General features: G+C 39.6%; 1 protein-coding gene across 11 annotated transcripts in view; it reads left to right on the top strand.

Moving 5' to 3' along the window:
- ARHGAP32 (Rho GTPase activating protein 32) overlaps positions 1–15,386 on the top strand; it is a 317,736-nt gene that overhangs the window by 230,305 nt on the left and 72,045 nt on the right. For 10 of the 11 annotated variants that reach the window (XM_054662829.1, XM_024347475.2, XM_054662828.1 and 7 more), the window contains one exon: positions 11,716–11,797. The exons of the other annotated variant lie outside the window; for it this stretch is intronic. In XM_054662829.1, coding sequence (XP_054518804.1) covers positions 11,716–11,797 — 82 coding nt within the window. The remainder of the gene's footprint in view (positions 1–11,715; positions 11,798–15,386) is intronic. 11 annotated transcript variants of the gene reach the window in all.

Here is a 15,386-nt window from a genome sequence, read left to right as displayed (position 1 = left end):
ATGCCCATCAATGATAGACTGAATAAAGAAAATGTGGCACATATATACCATGGAATACTATGCAGCCATAAAAAAGGATGAGTTCATGTCCTTTGCAGGGACATGGATGACGCTGGAAACCATCATTCTCAGCAAACTAACACAGGAACAGAAAACCAAGCACCACGTGTTCTCACTCATAAGCAGGAGTTGAACAGTGAGAACACATGGACACAGGGATGGGAGCATCACACATGGGCCTGTCGTGGGGTGGGGGACTGGGGAACGGATAGCATTAGGAGAAATACCTAATGTAGATGACAAGTTGATGGGTGCAGCAAACCACCATGGCACATGTATACCTATGTAACAAACCTGCCTGTTCTGCACATGTATCCCAGAACTTAAAGTATAATAAAGAAATAATTAATTTAAAAAAAAAAACTTTCGGCTCTTTGGAAGACATATTTACTAGTACAGAAAGACAAACCACAGACTTGGAGAAAATATTTGCAGTGATTATATCTGATAAAGGACTTGTATCAGAACATACAAAGAACTCTCACTGGGCAAGCTCAGTAGCATGTGCCTGTAGTCCCGGCTACTTGGGAGGCTGAGGCAGGAGGATTGCTTGAGCCCATGAATTTGAGGCCAGCCTGGGCAACATACTGAGATGCTATTTTTTAAAAAACAAAAACTCTCAAAATTAAAGAAGAAAGCAATTCAATTTAAAAAATAGGCAAAGATTGGAAGAGATATCATCAAAAGGATATATGAATGGCAAATTAATACATAGATATCCAACATCAATAGTCATTCGAGAAATGTAGGTTAAAACAACAATGAGGTATTGATTCATACTTATTAAAATTGCAAGGATGTGGAAAAATTGGAATTCTCATACAGTGCTGGTGGGAATTTAAGATGTCACAACTCATTTGAAAACAGTTTAGCAGTTTCTCAAGTTAAACACTCAGTAAGTCATCACTTAATGTTGTCAGTTGGTTCTTGGAAACTGCAACTTTAAGCAAAATGACATACTGTCTAATGAAACCAATTTTATCATTGGCTAGTTGATATAAATAAGAATTAAGTTCCCACAGCACAGAGTAAGTCAGTTCACAGTTTCCAATGTGAATATCAATGACGTTAAGGGAGGAATTACTGTACACTTACCACACGATCTAACTGTTTACAGAAAAAAAAAGCATGTGTCCATATAGAAACTCATACATGAATGTTCATAGCATCTTTATATGTAATAGTTTAAAACTGGAAACGACCCTAATATCTGTCAACAGCAGATTAATAGACAAATGGTGGTGTCCATACAATAGAATATTACTTAGCAATGAAAGGAATACACAGTTGATAAATACAGCAACATGAGTGATCCTCAAAGATATGCTGCATGAAAGAAGGCAGACAAAAAAGAGTATATTACATAAGACTTCATTTATGTAAAATTATAGGAAATGGAAAGTAATATATCGTGATAAAAAGTAGATGAGTAATTGCCTGAGGAGCAGTGATGGGAGGATAGGGGGAAGGAAGGATTACAAAGAGATATAAGGAAACTTTTGGGGTTGATGGATATATTATAATCTTGATTGTGGTAATAGTTTCATGGGTGTTTTATCAAAATGTACATTTTAAATATGTGCAGTTTACTTTGGGTTAACTATACCTCAGTTAAGGTGGAAGCAAAAACTGCAGGAGCATTCTTGACTTCATGTTGTTCATTCATCCAATCTAGTTGATCATATCTGTCTCTTCTACCTCTGTGTCATTTACATTCATATACTGTCCTTCCTTCTTCATGCTGTTGTCATACACTGTAGGTTTTATTCTCTTTCCTAGCCTATTTTGCAAATTCCTGAAGTGGTGTACTGCTTCTTATCTTCCTCCCTTCCTTCCAGCTTGAAAGGTATACAGGCGAATGCTTTTCCTTTTAGAACATGCCTGTTCATGTGCTGCTTCTGCTCAGAATGTGTCACTTTTATTTCCTACAGAAGGAACTTAAAACTCCTTGTGACGGTATACAAGATCATCCAGGATCTCCGACTTTATTCTCACTTACCAGTCTTACTTTGCACTGCTCTATTTTAGAAACTGGATGTTCTGCCAGATGTAACTATTATTTCCCCTCTTAGTACACAAGTTGCTTTTTTCTACTCGTGTCTTTTTTTCTGTGTCATTCCACTTACAATGCCTACTCTATCCTTCTCTTACTCCTTCCAAGGCTGAAAGGTATTACAAATTAATTAAAACTTTAAAGCAACTGTAATCTAGTTTGTCTTATTTGATATTATATTATGGCAACTGGGAAAAGAAATTTAATCCCCTCAGCTACTTGCTGTACAATACACAATTATGTTCAATATTCAGTATTATGCTTAGTATTATCATTCCACTGTTCCTCCCAGTTTTTGCCCATCAATTACTTCCTGCCTTCACTATCCTTCTTTTCCAGTGTAGATTCTAGAGCCTTGATTACATTCACCTATCACAAATATATTCTTAAACCCTTCACCCTTTGATTCTTCTCTTTTATCACTAGTGGTCTCTGTTTGGCTTAATGAAAAAAAAATAGATACTTTACTACTCCTTACTTAAACTCTCATTAGTATCTGATTTTCTTTTTCCAGAGACTTTTTTCTCTTAACTGACTTGACACAGTCTCCTTTGCCAGGACACCCTCCTCTACTAGACCTCTGACGTTTGGGGTTGGACTGCCTTCTTATTCTACACTCTTTGTCCCTTGCTATCTTACTCACTTTCTCAACTTTAAAAACCATATTTATGCTCAACTCTCAGATTTATGTCCTGATCTTTAGCTTTGTTTTTGACTCTCAAACCTGCATATCTGGCTGCAAGTGTAATTTTTTATTTAAATGGAAAGTAGGGAGTTGACATTCAAGGGGACAGTATAAATAAGGCAAAGAAACCAGAAGCAATGTTGTGCTTTTTGGGGACATACAAGGAGAGTGGGGGGTGGGGGAATTGGTAGGAATATCTCAAAGAGCCCAATGCAAGAATTACTAGGCTATAAGTAAATGGAACCAGAGCTAAAAAGTAAGGACCTGAGGAACTTATTTCCGGTTTTTGCTTCCTTTGGTGTGTAGCAACTATTGTTTCTTTGTCTCTTCTCTTCTTTGTTTGGAAAAATATTTCCTAATTCTAACAATTCAATGGAGATCATTGAAGGTTTGGAACTAGTTCCAAAATCATAGCAGACAAACTAATTGACTCATTGACTTACCGTCTGTTTGATCAACTGTGCTGGGATGGTGTTGGCAGGCCATGGGAGTCAGACTGGGCAGAGACTGTAAAGAAGATTAGGTTCTTTAAGCATGTTTCAGGAGTGGGGAGAAAATAATTGGCATTTCTGGACAATAGACTGTGAATTTGTATTGGTTCAAATCTCCTTAGTGATGTGATTTTTTTTTTTCTCCAGCAGTACACAGACATGCAAGTATGGTAGTGAATTGATTTAGTTGTGGTGGTTTGCTGGATTGGTTTGGCAGGAAGTTAATATTGCAAGGAAATTAAAGGGTACTGATTTAAAACAAATGCTCAATCACAGGGTCCATATTGGGTAGCAAACAAAACAAAAGAGAAAACCTGGAATTGTGGGGATAAGTACCTTGGGGGGAAATGTGAAGGGGATGGGATGTCTCTGTTTGTACTTTTGTTGTTGTAGAATATCAACACTAGAGACTTGAGAGGATAGGAAGTTGTAGTCAGAAAATGAAAAACTGGAGTTTTAACACTCTGAGGCCAAATAATTCCAATTGAAAAATCTGTGATATATTTTGAGGAGTGAGCAGTGCTTCTACTAAGTTTAATTTGAAAAATGTTTGGCTACGCCAACAGTGCTAAAGATTCGCTAGCCATAAATTAAATAAATAAACCAATAGAAGAGAATTTTTTTTTTTTTTTTTTTTTTTTGAGACGGAGTCTTTCACTCTGTCACCCAGGCTGGAGTGCAGTGGCTCGATCTCTGCTCACTGCAAGCTCCATCTCCTGGGTTCACACCATTCTCCTGCCTCAGCCTCCCAAGTAGCTGGGACTACAGGTGCCTGCCACCACGCCCGGCTAATTTTTTGTATTTTTTTTTTAGTAGAGACGGGGTTTCACCATTTTAGCCAGGATGTTCTCGATCTCCTGACCTCATGATCTGCCCGCCTTGGCCTCCCAAAGTGCTGGGATTACAGGAGTGAGCCACCGCGCCCGGACAAGAATTTTTTTTTTTTTAATTGATCATTCTTGGGTATTTCTCGCAGAGGGGGATTTGGCAGGGTCATAGGACAATAGTGGAGGGAAGGTCAGCAGATAAACAAGTGAACAAAGGTCTCTGGTTTTCTAGGCAGAGGACCCTGCGGCCTTCGGCAGTGCTTGTGTCCCTGGGTACTTGAGATTAGGGAGTGGTGATGATTCTTAACGAGCATGCTGCCTTCAAGCATCTGTTTAACAAAGCACATCTTGCACTGCCCTTAATCCATTTAACCCTGAGTGGACACAGCACATGTTTCAGAGAGCACAGGGTGGGGGTAAGGTCACCGATCAACAGGATCCCAAGGCAGAAGAATTTTTCTTAGTACAGAACAAAATGGAAAGTCTCCCATATCTACTTCTTTCTACACAGACACGGCAACCATCCGATTTCTCAGTGTTTTCCCCACCTTTCCCCCCTTTCTATTCCACAAAACCACCATTGTCATCCCGGCCCGTTCTCAATGAGCTGTTGGGTACACCTCCCAGACGGGGTGGCGGCCGGGCAGAGGGGCTCCTCACTTCCCAGTAGGGGCGGCCAGGCAGAGGGGCTCCTCACTTCCCAGCAGGGGCGGCCGGGCAGAGGCACCCCTCACCTCTCGGACGGGGCAGCTGGCCGGGCGGGGGGCTGACCCCCCCCACCTCCCTCCCGGACGGGGCGGCTGGCCGGGCGGGGGGCTGACCCCCCCACCTCCCTCCCGGACGGGGCGGCTGGCCGGGCGGGGGGCTGAACCCCCACCTCCCTCCCAGATGGGGTGGCTGCTGGGCGGAGACGCTCCTCATTTCCCAGACAGGGTGGCTGCCGGGCGGAGGGGCTCCTCACTTCTCAGACAGGGCGGCTGCTGGGTGGAGGGGCTCCTCACTTCTCAGACGGGGCGGCCGGGCAGAGACGCTCCTCACCTCCCAGACGGGGTCGCGGCCGGGCAGAGGCGCTCCTCACATCCCAGACGGGGCGTCGGGGCAGAGGCGCTCCCCACATCTCAGATGATGGGCGGCCGGGCAGAGACGCTCTCCACTTCCTAGATGGGATGGCGGCCGGGAAGAGGCGCTCCCCACTTCCCAGATGGGATGGCGGCCGGGCAGAGACGCTCCTCACTTTCCAGACTGGGCAGCCAGGCAGAGGGGCTCCCCACGTCCCAGACGATGGGCGGCCAGGCAGAGACGCTCCCCACTTCCTAGACGGGGTGGTGGCCGGGCAGAGGCTGCAATCTCGGCACTTTGGGAGGCCAAGGCAGGCGGCTGGGAGGTGGAGGTTGCAGCGAGCCGAGATCATGCCACTGCACTCCAGCCTGGGCACCATTGAGCACTGAGTGAACCAGACTCCATCTGCAATCCCGGCACCTCGGGAGGCCGAGGCTGGTGGATCACTCGCGGTTAGGAGCTGGAGACCAGCCCGGCCAACACAGCGAAACCCCGTCTCCACCAAAAAAGTATGAAAACCAGTCAGGCGTGGCGGCGCGCGCCTGTTATCGCAGGCACTCGGCAGGCTGAGGCAGGAGAATCAGGCAGGGAGGTTGCAGTGAGCCGAGATGGCAGCAGTACAGTCTAGTTTCGGCTGGGCATCAGAGGGAGACCGTGGAAAGAGAGGGAGAGGGAGAGGGAGACCGTGGAAAGAGAGGGAGAGGAAGAGGGAGAGGGAGAGGGAGAGGGGAATTTTTTTTTTAAGTCAGCGATAAGCACATGATTGTTATGCTGAATTCCTTTTTAGGTTTTTGTTGATTGCCTCAAAGAGACTATAGTTAGGATTAGGTTCTGTTGTTAACTCTACTGTTTCCAAAGCTCCAGGCTTATTTTATTGCGGTAGTTTCTTCTCTAATATTCCCTTTAAGTTACACCAAAGTATTTTTCAGCATATACACTCACTTTAGAAGCCAAACCAGGTTTTCTTTTTAGTCTGAGTATTCCCCAAGGTAGAAGAAGATCAGAAGAACCAGATTACAGTCTATTCCCTTTACATCTCTCCTGGTTCTCCTAGAGTCAGAGGGTGAGCCATATGCTTGCTAAGCTACTAGAAACTGATTATCAGAAGCTGTTAGAGGTGGATAGGTGCAGGACGAAGTGTATGAATATACATCAGTGGTCAGCTGGAGCCAACTGTGAAATTTTGTAGGACAGTTGTTAAAAACAGCCATTATTAAAAATTAAGGTATATATATTTACAATGAAATGAATTGTATTAAAAACAAAGGTAATAATCAAATATTTTTTGTAATTATTTTACCACATTTTACCATTTATGCTCTTGAAGTTATTTCCAGCTACTCTATCTGTATGCTTTCAATACTGTATAACTGAGTGCCCTTCTGCTTCTCTTTCCAATTTTGTGTTCAGTTGTATCAAGTTGGTAGCTTGAAACCAGCCATGATGGGAGTGTTTATACGGTGAGCACTGGAAAACACTGGAAATCAAGGCCTTTCCCCCCGTGGAGAGCTAGTTGTTAAACATTTATCAGCACACCATGGTATATATTAGCATGTCTGGTGGCTTTTTACTTTATTTCAAAGACTTGAGTGAAAACAGTCAACAGGAAGGTCTCCTCTTTTCAAGACCATTCCTAACCTGTTCCAGCCCTGTCTCTACATTGTTCTTTTCCTTCTATTACTATGCTTTTATTACCTACTTCTTTACCATCATGGGCCCTAGATGCTGGCTTTTTCTCCATCTTCCATTCTCTTCCTAGAGTTGAATCTCATTTTGACCCCTGCCAATATACCCAGCCATGTAAATTGACGCTTTAGAAATTGCCACCGCTGCAGAAAGAATAAGATACAGAACAAGATGACATAGCTAATAGATCATATTTTCAGAGTTCCAGTCACTTTTTACCATTTGACATTTTATCAAAATGGTTACTATTTTGTGAAATCTTAGGTGAAGTATTCATCAGAAAAGTATAAATGTTCATTAACTGTACTTTTAAGGTTAGTTCCATTCTCGTGTGTAATATTTTCAAGAGAACACAATTTTTTATCATGAAAATTTTATGATGGTAAAATGGAATCTGTTTGCCTTTCGCAAATTCGTAGAACTGACTCTTTTAAAAGACTCCTTGATGTTTAGGAGTGATTTTGGCTTCAAGAAACAAAAAACTGAGTGGAAAAGATGGTGGATTTCTAGTGCTGAGTCAGCAGCTTAATGATGCCAGGCAGGAGTCTCTAAGGTTCTCTCAGCTTTTCACTTATGGTCAAGTGATGACCACGACAGATCTAGTCATGACACCTGTGCTCACGGCGCAGAGGAGGAGACAGGATAGTAGCAGAGCTGTGTTTACATGTGTTGCGGCTTTGCCTGAATATAGGGAGTCTGGGAAACTGTACAGTTTAGCTAGTAGTTAGTGATATTACACTTATGATAAAGTAAAACAAGAGGGCAGGGATTGGAGTTAGGTATTAGGTGAGCCTACTGTAGATCTACCTCTGTATAGTATGCAGTAGCATTTCCCCATATACCTAAACCTAATTCATTGTGATGAATTTAAAAGGTGAAAATGTAACTAATGTATATGATATAGTTCCCTGAGAAGTGCATTAAGCTCTCTTTGTTCAGTCTTTGTGGGAAGTGATGGAAAACTTTTTTTTTTTTGGCCAAAAGATACTCGAACTTAGAAACTAGGCAGTTACTTTCACATAAACTCTTGAGGTATAGGTAGTGTTATCCCTAACATTACAAATGAGGAAACTAAGACAGAGATGTTAAGCAGTTTGCCATAGATCACAGAACCTAGTAAATGGGTGAGCCAAGTTTAGAATCTGGACTTTTCTCTCAGGCAAGTTGCAGATTTTATATATTGAAATGAATTAGAATGTTTTAGAAAGAATGATATTTGAGAGTCAGGAAACTTAAGCAGATATATACAAAAGGTGGCATTTTGTGTAATATCCATTTGATGGAGGAGCTAGAGCCCTCTAGCAGTTCTGGTAGCCAAATATTGGGATAATAATAGCATTTACTTATGCATTAACCCATTTATGCCTAGTGTTCCACTATTGGAACGCTAAGCTTGTGGGAGTTATTTATATCCTACTGCTCAAGGTTATCGCCAAGTTCTGATTTTTCACAAAAAAATTTTGCAACCTCTGCCATAAATGGGTTAAAGCTTTAGAAATTGCCACGGCTGCAGAAAGAATAATATATGAAACAGGCTGCCGTAGTTAATAGATCATGTTGTTACTAGACCATTAGTTAACAAATTAATGCATTTTACTCTATGCATTTTATTTATACTAGCCCATTTAATTCTCATAACAACCCTTATGAGATAGGCATTATTATTACCATGTTTAGACGAAGAAACTAAAACACAAAGAGGCTAAGTTACAAACCTAATCTAGTGAGTGGCAGACTTAAGATTGAACCCAGATACTTCTTTTTTGTAGCCATGTGTTAGCTTTATATATAAAACATGATGAAAACTTGTTTAATATAAAACACTTTAATATAAAACATGATGAAAACTCAATTACAAGAGTTCGAAAGGGCAAGAAAAACCAATGAGTTTCCACTTTATTGCAAGTTTTAAAATCTGAGACTAGTTAAAAAAAACTTATATGTTATTTTCAGATGAGGGTTAATTTTTTTCACAAACTAAAAATTACTATATGGGAAGATCAGTGCAACAAACAGTACAGTTTGCAAACCCAAGCCACAAACTTATTGTTAATAATCATGGTAAGAAACAGCCAAAGAGCAACTGATGCCTCAGTTAAGTTTGAAAGAAACTCTGCCTTCTGTGAAGGCAGAGAAGAAATATGCAAGCAATTCTCCTTCAAGAAATTTGCATAGAGTCTGGATGTGGTGACTCACGCCTGTAATCCCAGCACTTTGGGAGGCCAAGGTGAGTGGATCACCTGAGGTCGGGAGTTCACGACCAGCCTGACCAACATGGAGAAACCCCATCTCTACTAAAAACACAAAAAATTAGCCGGGCATGGTGGTGCATGCGTATAATCCCAGTTACTTGGGAGGCTGAGGCAGGAGAATCGTTTGAACCTGGGAGGCGGAGGTTACAGTGAGCCGAGGTCGCGTCGTTGCACTCCAGACTGGGCAACAAGAACGAAACTCCGTCACGCAAAAAAAAAAAAAAAAAAAAAAAAAAAAAAAAGAAAGAAATTTGCATAGAAAGAGAAAATGTTAGAGCCTTTACCACAAGTGAAATTGCAAAGCCTGAACATAATTCAACTCAATCCAGAGAGCACCAAACATTAAATTGGGGCCAAGGTAGAACTTGAACATTTAATTTCCAGCTATGTGACTTGGAGAGCACTATAATTTCAGATGTGGAAACCAGCTGCAGGTAAGCTCTTTTAGAAACATGAATTGTATACTCCATAAATTCTGAAACAAGGCAGATATTTGTACATTGTTGTTTGAATTTCAGAAGGGTACCTCAAGGCATCAGGATCTTTTTCAGAGTCACTCTTGAAATAGTTGTATCTTCCCAGCCTTGGTAACCACCTTTTTACAGTTCTCTAGCCTTTGCATTGAAACACACCACTTTGTGGAATGACTTTTAACATTCTATCCGTCATGGCTTAAGTTCATGAAGCAGCTATTTCCAGGGCACCTCCCATCTCCTCGGCATGAGCAGTTTCCCAGTCACTTCTTCATCCCCCCAAGTCCTCTTCATGAGAGTCTCCAGAGCTCATAGCATCAAGGTCTCCATTGCTGGAACTCACACCGGAGACTACATCTGGAAGCTCCACTCCTCCAGCTCTCTCTGCTGGAGACCAAACTGACAGTTTATTGCAAAGACTTGTAAAAACAAAGATTATTTACAAATGCATTTTTGTATACATTTGTTTAATTTACGACCTGAGACTTTTATAATCGCTTTCCAAACCCTTTTATGGAGGGTGAAACACTTACTTCAGGCTACGCTGTTAACCATGCCCCATATCCCCTCTCATAACTGACTTGTGTAAGAAGAAAAATGAAGATTTTTTTAAGTTGACTCTTACCTGGTTCTAATCAGTCTTGGAAGCATTTCTACTTGTTCAGTAAAATAGGAAGTTGAGTAGAATATATTAAAAAATTTCACCAGTAAAACAAATACCTAAAGCATCATTTTGGAAGGCAGTGCATAGGAATCCCAAATTCACATCTTGTGAACAAAACTGATAATCTGATAATGATACCTCATCTCTACACAAAATAAACAAAATTAGCCAGGTGAGGTGGTGCATGCCCAGAGTCCCAGCTACTCAGGAGGCTGAGGTGTGAGAATTGTTTGAGCCTGGGGGATCGAGGCTGCAGTGAGCCTAGATTGTGCCACTGCACTCCAGCCTGGGTGACAGAATGAGACCCTGTCTCAAAAACAAAAAACAAAAAAAACTGATAATCTGTTAATACCCCTTTTCAGCTCATGATAACTGGTTTATATCTTCATAATTTTAAGAACTACCATAGAATAAGGATCTAGAAATTGAAATAAGAATGTAGCAAATGAGTATGTGAAAATAATTTCACACAGATGGAAATTATACAGCTCAGAACTTGATGATGAATCATACTCTTGGAAAACTATTCCATTCTTCCCCAGAGTCTGTCAACAGAGGGATACACAAAGTGATGGAGCTTTCATATTTCAGCTTTAACATCTGCTGCATGGCAGCCCATTTATATTTTTATCTAAGGAAACATCTATAAATATTGATAAAGATTTCCTCTTTGCTTTTGTTTCCAGGCTGTTTATCTCGGTATTTATCCTTTTGGCTATACAGTATCTCTGGATGATCTGGAACTCAGCATTTTCCTAATACGGCTTGTTACAATGCCAAAAGCAATGCCTGCGGTTCTGCTACTAGGTCACTGTGGTGTGTTCCTCAAAGCCAGAGTCTGTTGACACGCTGAGATTGGCTGTTTTCTTCTCTCTTACTTTCCCTCTTATCCATGCGCTACTAGTTTTTAAAAGCAGTGAATACCAGGATTTTAAATGAGAGATTATTTTACACATTTATTTTAGTCATGTCTTTTTTTTTTTTTCATGAAACCTGGGAGAGGGTGAAGAGAAAATTCACAAAAAGTTTGAGTTGTGGCTTAGTGTTGATTTAAAAAACCCATAGAGAAGTCAATAAACATAAGTTGGCAACAGAGGTATCAACATAACTGGATTGAGATTTCAGTAAAGCACATTATTAAATTATAAAATTTTACCTACTTGCATGCATAGCTCATTGTCAGACTAAATATTTTAATTCATGTAAAAAAAGATTGGGAAATTAAAAACTAAAAGGAAAAAAGCAGACTTAGATATTTGGACGAATAAAACAGATAACTTTATGTACTCATAGCAACAGATTGTTTTATTATTTGTGTAATTGGCATCATCTGTTATTTAGAGTCTTGGAATAATAGAATCATTTGGGAGGGACTGTAGAATACATTACTGGAATTCAGTTGGCAGTGTTCACATAATTGGTCTGTTTGCTGGTTTAGAATCCTTTCTTTGTTGCTTTTCATCAGGTGGGACTCTTCCCTGGACACTGTGTTGAGTTAATTAACCAAAAAGTTCCCCAGTCAGTGACCAACTCAGTGCCAAAACCAGGTGAGTACACTTTTTTCACTAGTGTAGTTATTTTATCAACTGCTTGAAGACACAGATTTTCTGTCAGTCAAGTATTTAGCTTGTTTTGCTAGTTTTGCATTTATTGGCATAATAATTAACATTCTTAATTTTATATGGTTTTGATTTTTAAATGTATTCTTATATCTCTGTTGATCATTTTGAAAAGGTTTACATGCACTCAAATTTTTAGGCAATTGCTCCATTAAGCTTTGTCATTATTTACTTTTATAGTTGCATAATAGCATTGTAACTTAATGGATAAAATGATTTAAAAAATAGATTTAAAGAACTAACATAGAAATTGTAGGATTAACTGAAAATTAATAAATGAAAAGTAAGTATATTTTAACAGGGCATATGAACATCAAAACTATTTTAAACAGCATTTCTTATTACTTATACAGTATACTTACAGTGCTGCATAGATATCTAGAATATATTACAAATAAAGCATTGTTGAAGGGGATAAAAATCAAGAAAATGTGAATTTCGGTGTTTATTGAGGTGATTTAGTTTTGGGAAGATTCAACAGAATGCCTCATCTGAAACTTTTTGATGATGTCGATTAAAAAAAAATTCAAACAAAGTCTAAAAAGCTTTGGAGAGAAGAGGGAGTCATCCAACTTATTTTTCCTAGCTATATTACATTTCTTCTGTCCTTTCCCACCTCCCAATAAAAGGAGAAGAAAAAATTTCTGGGCCTCAGAATTAATTTGAACTGTTTACCTTATGATAGTATTTTCTAGTTTTAGGACCTGTATGTAAGAGTTAAGAAAAAAAAAAAAACAGTTATTCTTTACTCTTTTGGTATTTTCCCACTTCTGCTCCCAAAGCTTACATCCAACAATCTTTGCTAATAGTATTTAAGTAAAGGTTAATAATACCTTTCAAAGCTTATTTCTTCACAGGAGACTAGGGAGTCATTGTTCCCATTTCTCTCATTGGAATTTGTTTATTTTAGACTAACTTTATTGTTCAGTAGAGAAAATGCTTCAAAACAGTGTTTTCTGCAGTTCTACTTGAGTCAGGATTCTCAGTTCTTTTTGAAGCAATTTTGTCCTTCTTGGGTAAACTTTTTTAAAAAGCTCCTAAGTGGGTACTTGTTCGGTAAATCTTCATTCATAACTGTAGATTTCATTCTTTTTAAAAATACGGCGTTATTTTAAACTTAACTTTTTGAAAACTCAGCTTTATTAAGATAAAATTCGCATATCGTGCAATTTACCCTTTAAATTGTGTAACAGGGTTGTGCAGCCATCACCACAGTTAATTTTAGAACACCTTCATCACTTCATGAAGAAATCCCATATCCATTAGCGGACACTGCTCCCCTCATACTGCTCCCAGCCCTAAACAACCACTTGTCTACTTTCTGTCTTTATTGATTTCCCTATTCTGGACATTTTGTATAAATGGAATCATATAATGTGTGGTCTTTTGTGATGGGCTTCTTTTACTTAGCATAGTGTTTTCAAGATTCACCTGTGCAGTAGCATGTATCAGTACTTCTGTGTTAATTCCTTCTTTTTAAATAGCTGGATAACATTTCATTGTATGCATATGCCACATTTTATTTGTTTATTCATTTGGAGTTGTTTCCATTTTTGGCTTCTCTGAATATTCATGTACAATAAATATTACATGTGGATATGTTTTAATTTCCCTTGGGTATATGTCCAGGTGTGGGATTGCTGGGTCATATGGTAACTATATTTAATCTTTGAAGAACTGCCAGCTGCACCATTGATGTAACTGTACCATTTTGCAGTTCCACCAGCAGTGTATGAGACTTCCAGTTGCTCCATATCCTTGTCAACACTTGTTTTTATTTGGATTTTTTTGATTATTGCCTTCTTAATTGTGAAGTAGTATCTCACTGTGGATTTGACTTGCATTTTGTTTTTGGCTAATCATGTTTAGTCATTTTATATGTGCTTATTGGTTATGTGTTCATCTTCTTTGGAGGGTATCTATTCATATACTTTGCTTATTCTTTTTTCTTTTTTCTTTTTTTTTTTTTTTTCGAGACAGGGTCTTTCTTTGTCACCACAGGCTGCAGTGCAGTGTTGTGATCATAGCTCACTGCAGCCCTCAACTCCAGGCCTCAAATGATCCTTCTGACTCAGCCTGCTGAATGACTGACATTACAGGTGCACGCCGCTGTGCCCACCTAATTTTTAAATTTTTTGTAGAGATGAGGTCTTGCTTTGTTGCCCAGATTGGTCTCAAACTCCTGGTTTCAAGTGATCCTTCCACCTCAACCTCCCACTTTTGCCCAGTTTTTAATTGGGTTATTTGTGTTTTTTTTAGTGAGTTGTAAATGTTGCTCATATATTCTAGATACAAATTCTTTACCAGATAATAATGATTTACAAATATTTTCACCTGTTTTGTGGTTTGTCTTTGACTTTCTTTGGTAGTATCCATTGATGCATACAAGTTTTTACTTTTGATGTTTCTTTTGTCATTTATGCTTTTGATTCCTTATTTAAGAAGGCTTTGGCTAATCCACAGTCATGATTTACTCCTGTGTTTTCTTCTGAGAGGTTTATAGTTTTAGATGTTACATATTAGTCTATGACCCATTTTTTAAAGTTAATTTGTGTGTATGGTGATGAGGCAGGGGTCCAACTTCATGAGGTTATCCAATTGTTCTAGCACTGTTTGTTGAAAAGATTATTTCTTTCCTGTTGAATTACCTTGATACCCTTGGAAAAATCAATTGACCCTAGACACAGTTGACCCTAGATTTATTCCTGGATTTCCAGTTTTCTTCCATTGATTTATATGCCTTTTTTTGTTTGTTTTTTTGAGGCGGAGTCTTGCTCTGTCACCCAGGTTGGAGTGCAGTGGTGCAATCTCGGCTCACTGCAACCTCCGCCTCCTGAGTTCAAGCAATTCTCTTGCCTCAGCCTCCTGAGTAGCTGGGATTACAGGTGTGTGCCACCACACCTGGCTGATTTTTATATTTTTGATAGAGACAGGGTTTCATCATGTTGGCCAGGCTGGTCTTAAACTCCTGACATCGTGATCTGCCCACCTCGGCCTCCCAAAGTGCTGGAATTACAGGCATGAGCCACCGTGCCCAGTCTCTATATGTGTTTTCTTATGCCAATAGTACCCTGTTTTCATTACTGTTGTTTTGTAGTAAGTTTTGCAGTGGAGAAGTGTAAGTCGTCCTACTTTTTTCTTCTTTTTAAGGGTTGATTTGGCTTTTCTGGGCCCCTTGTAATTCCTTATGGCTTTAGAATCAGCTTTTCAGTTTCTACAGAGTAGGATGGGATTCTGATAGAGAATATATTGAACCTGTAGATCAACTCGGGAAATATTATTAACAGTATTAAGTCTTCTAATCCCTGAACAAGGGATGTTTTTCATTTATTTAGATACTCTTTTGTATTTTTAATGTTTTTTCTTTGGAGACAGTGTCTTGCTTTGTTGCCCAGGCCAGAGTGCGATGGTGTGATCATAGTTCACAAGTCCTCAAACTCCTGGGCTCAAGGCATCTTTCCACCTCAGCCTCCTGAGTAGCTAGTACTACAGGCATGTGCCACTGTGCCAGGATAAT

The sequence above is a fragment of the Pan troglodytes genome, chromosome 9 (genome assembly GCF_028858775.2).
Source record: "Pan troglodytes isolate AG18354 chromosome 9, NHGRI_mPanTro3-v2.0_pri, whole genome shotgun sequence".
Taxonomy (NCBI): Eukaryota; Metazoa; Chordata; class Mammalia; order Primates; family Hominidae; genus Pan; species Pan troglodytes.
This window is presented reverse-complemented; position numbering and strand designations above follow the sequence as displayed.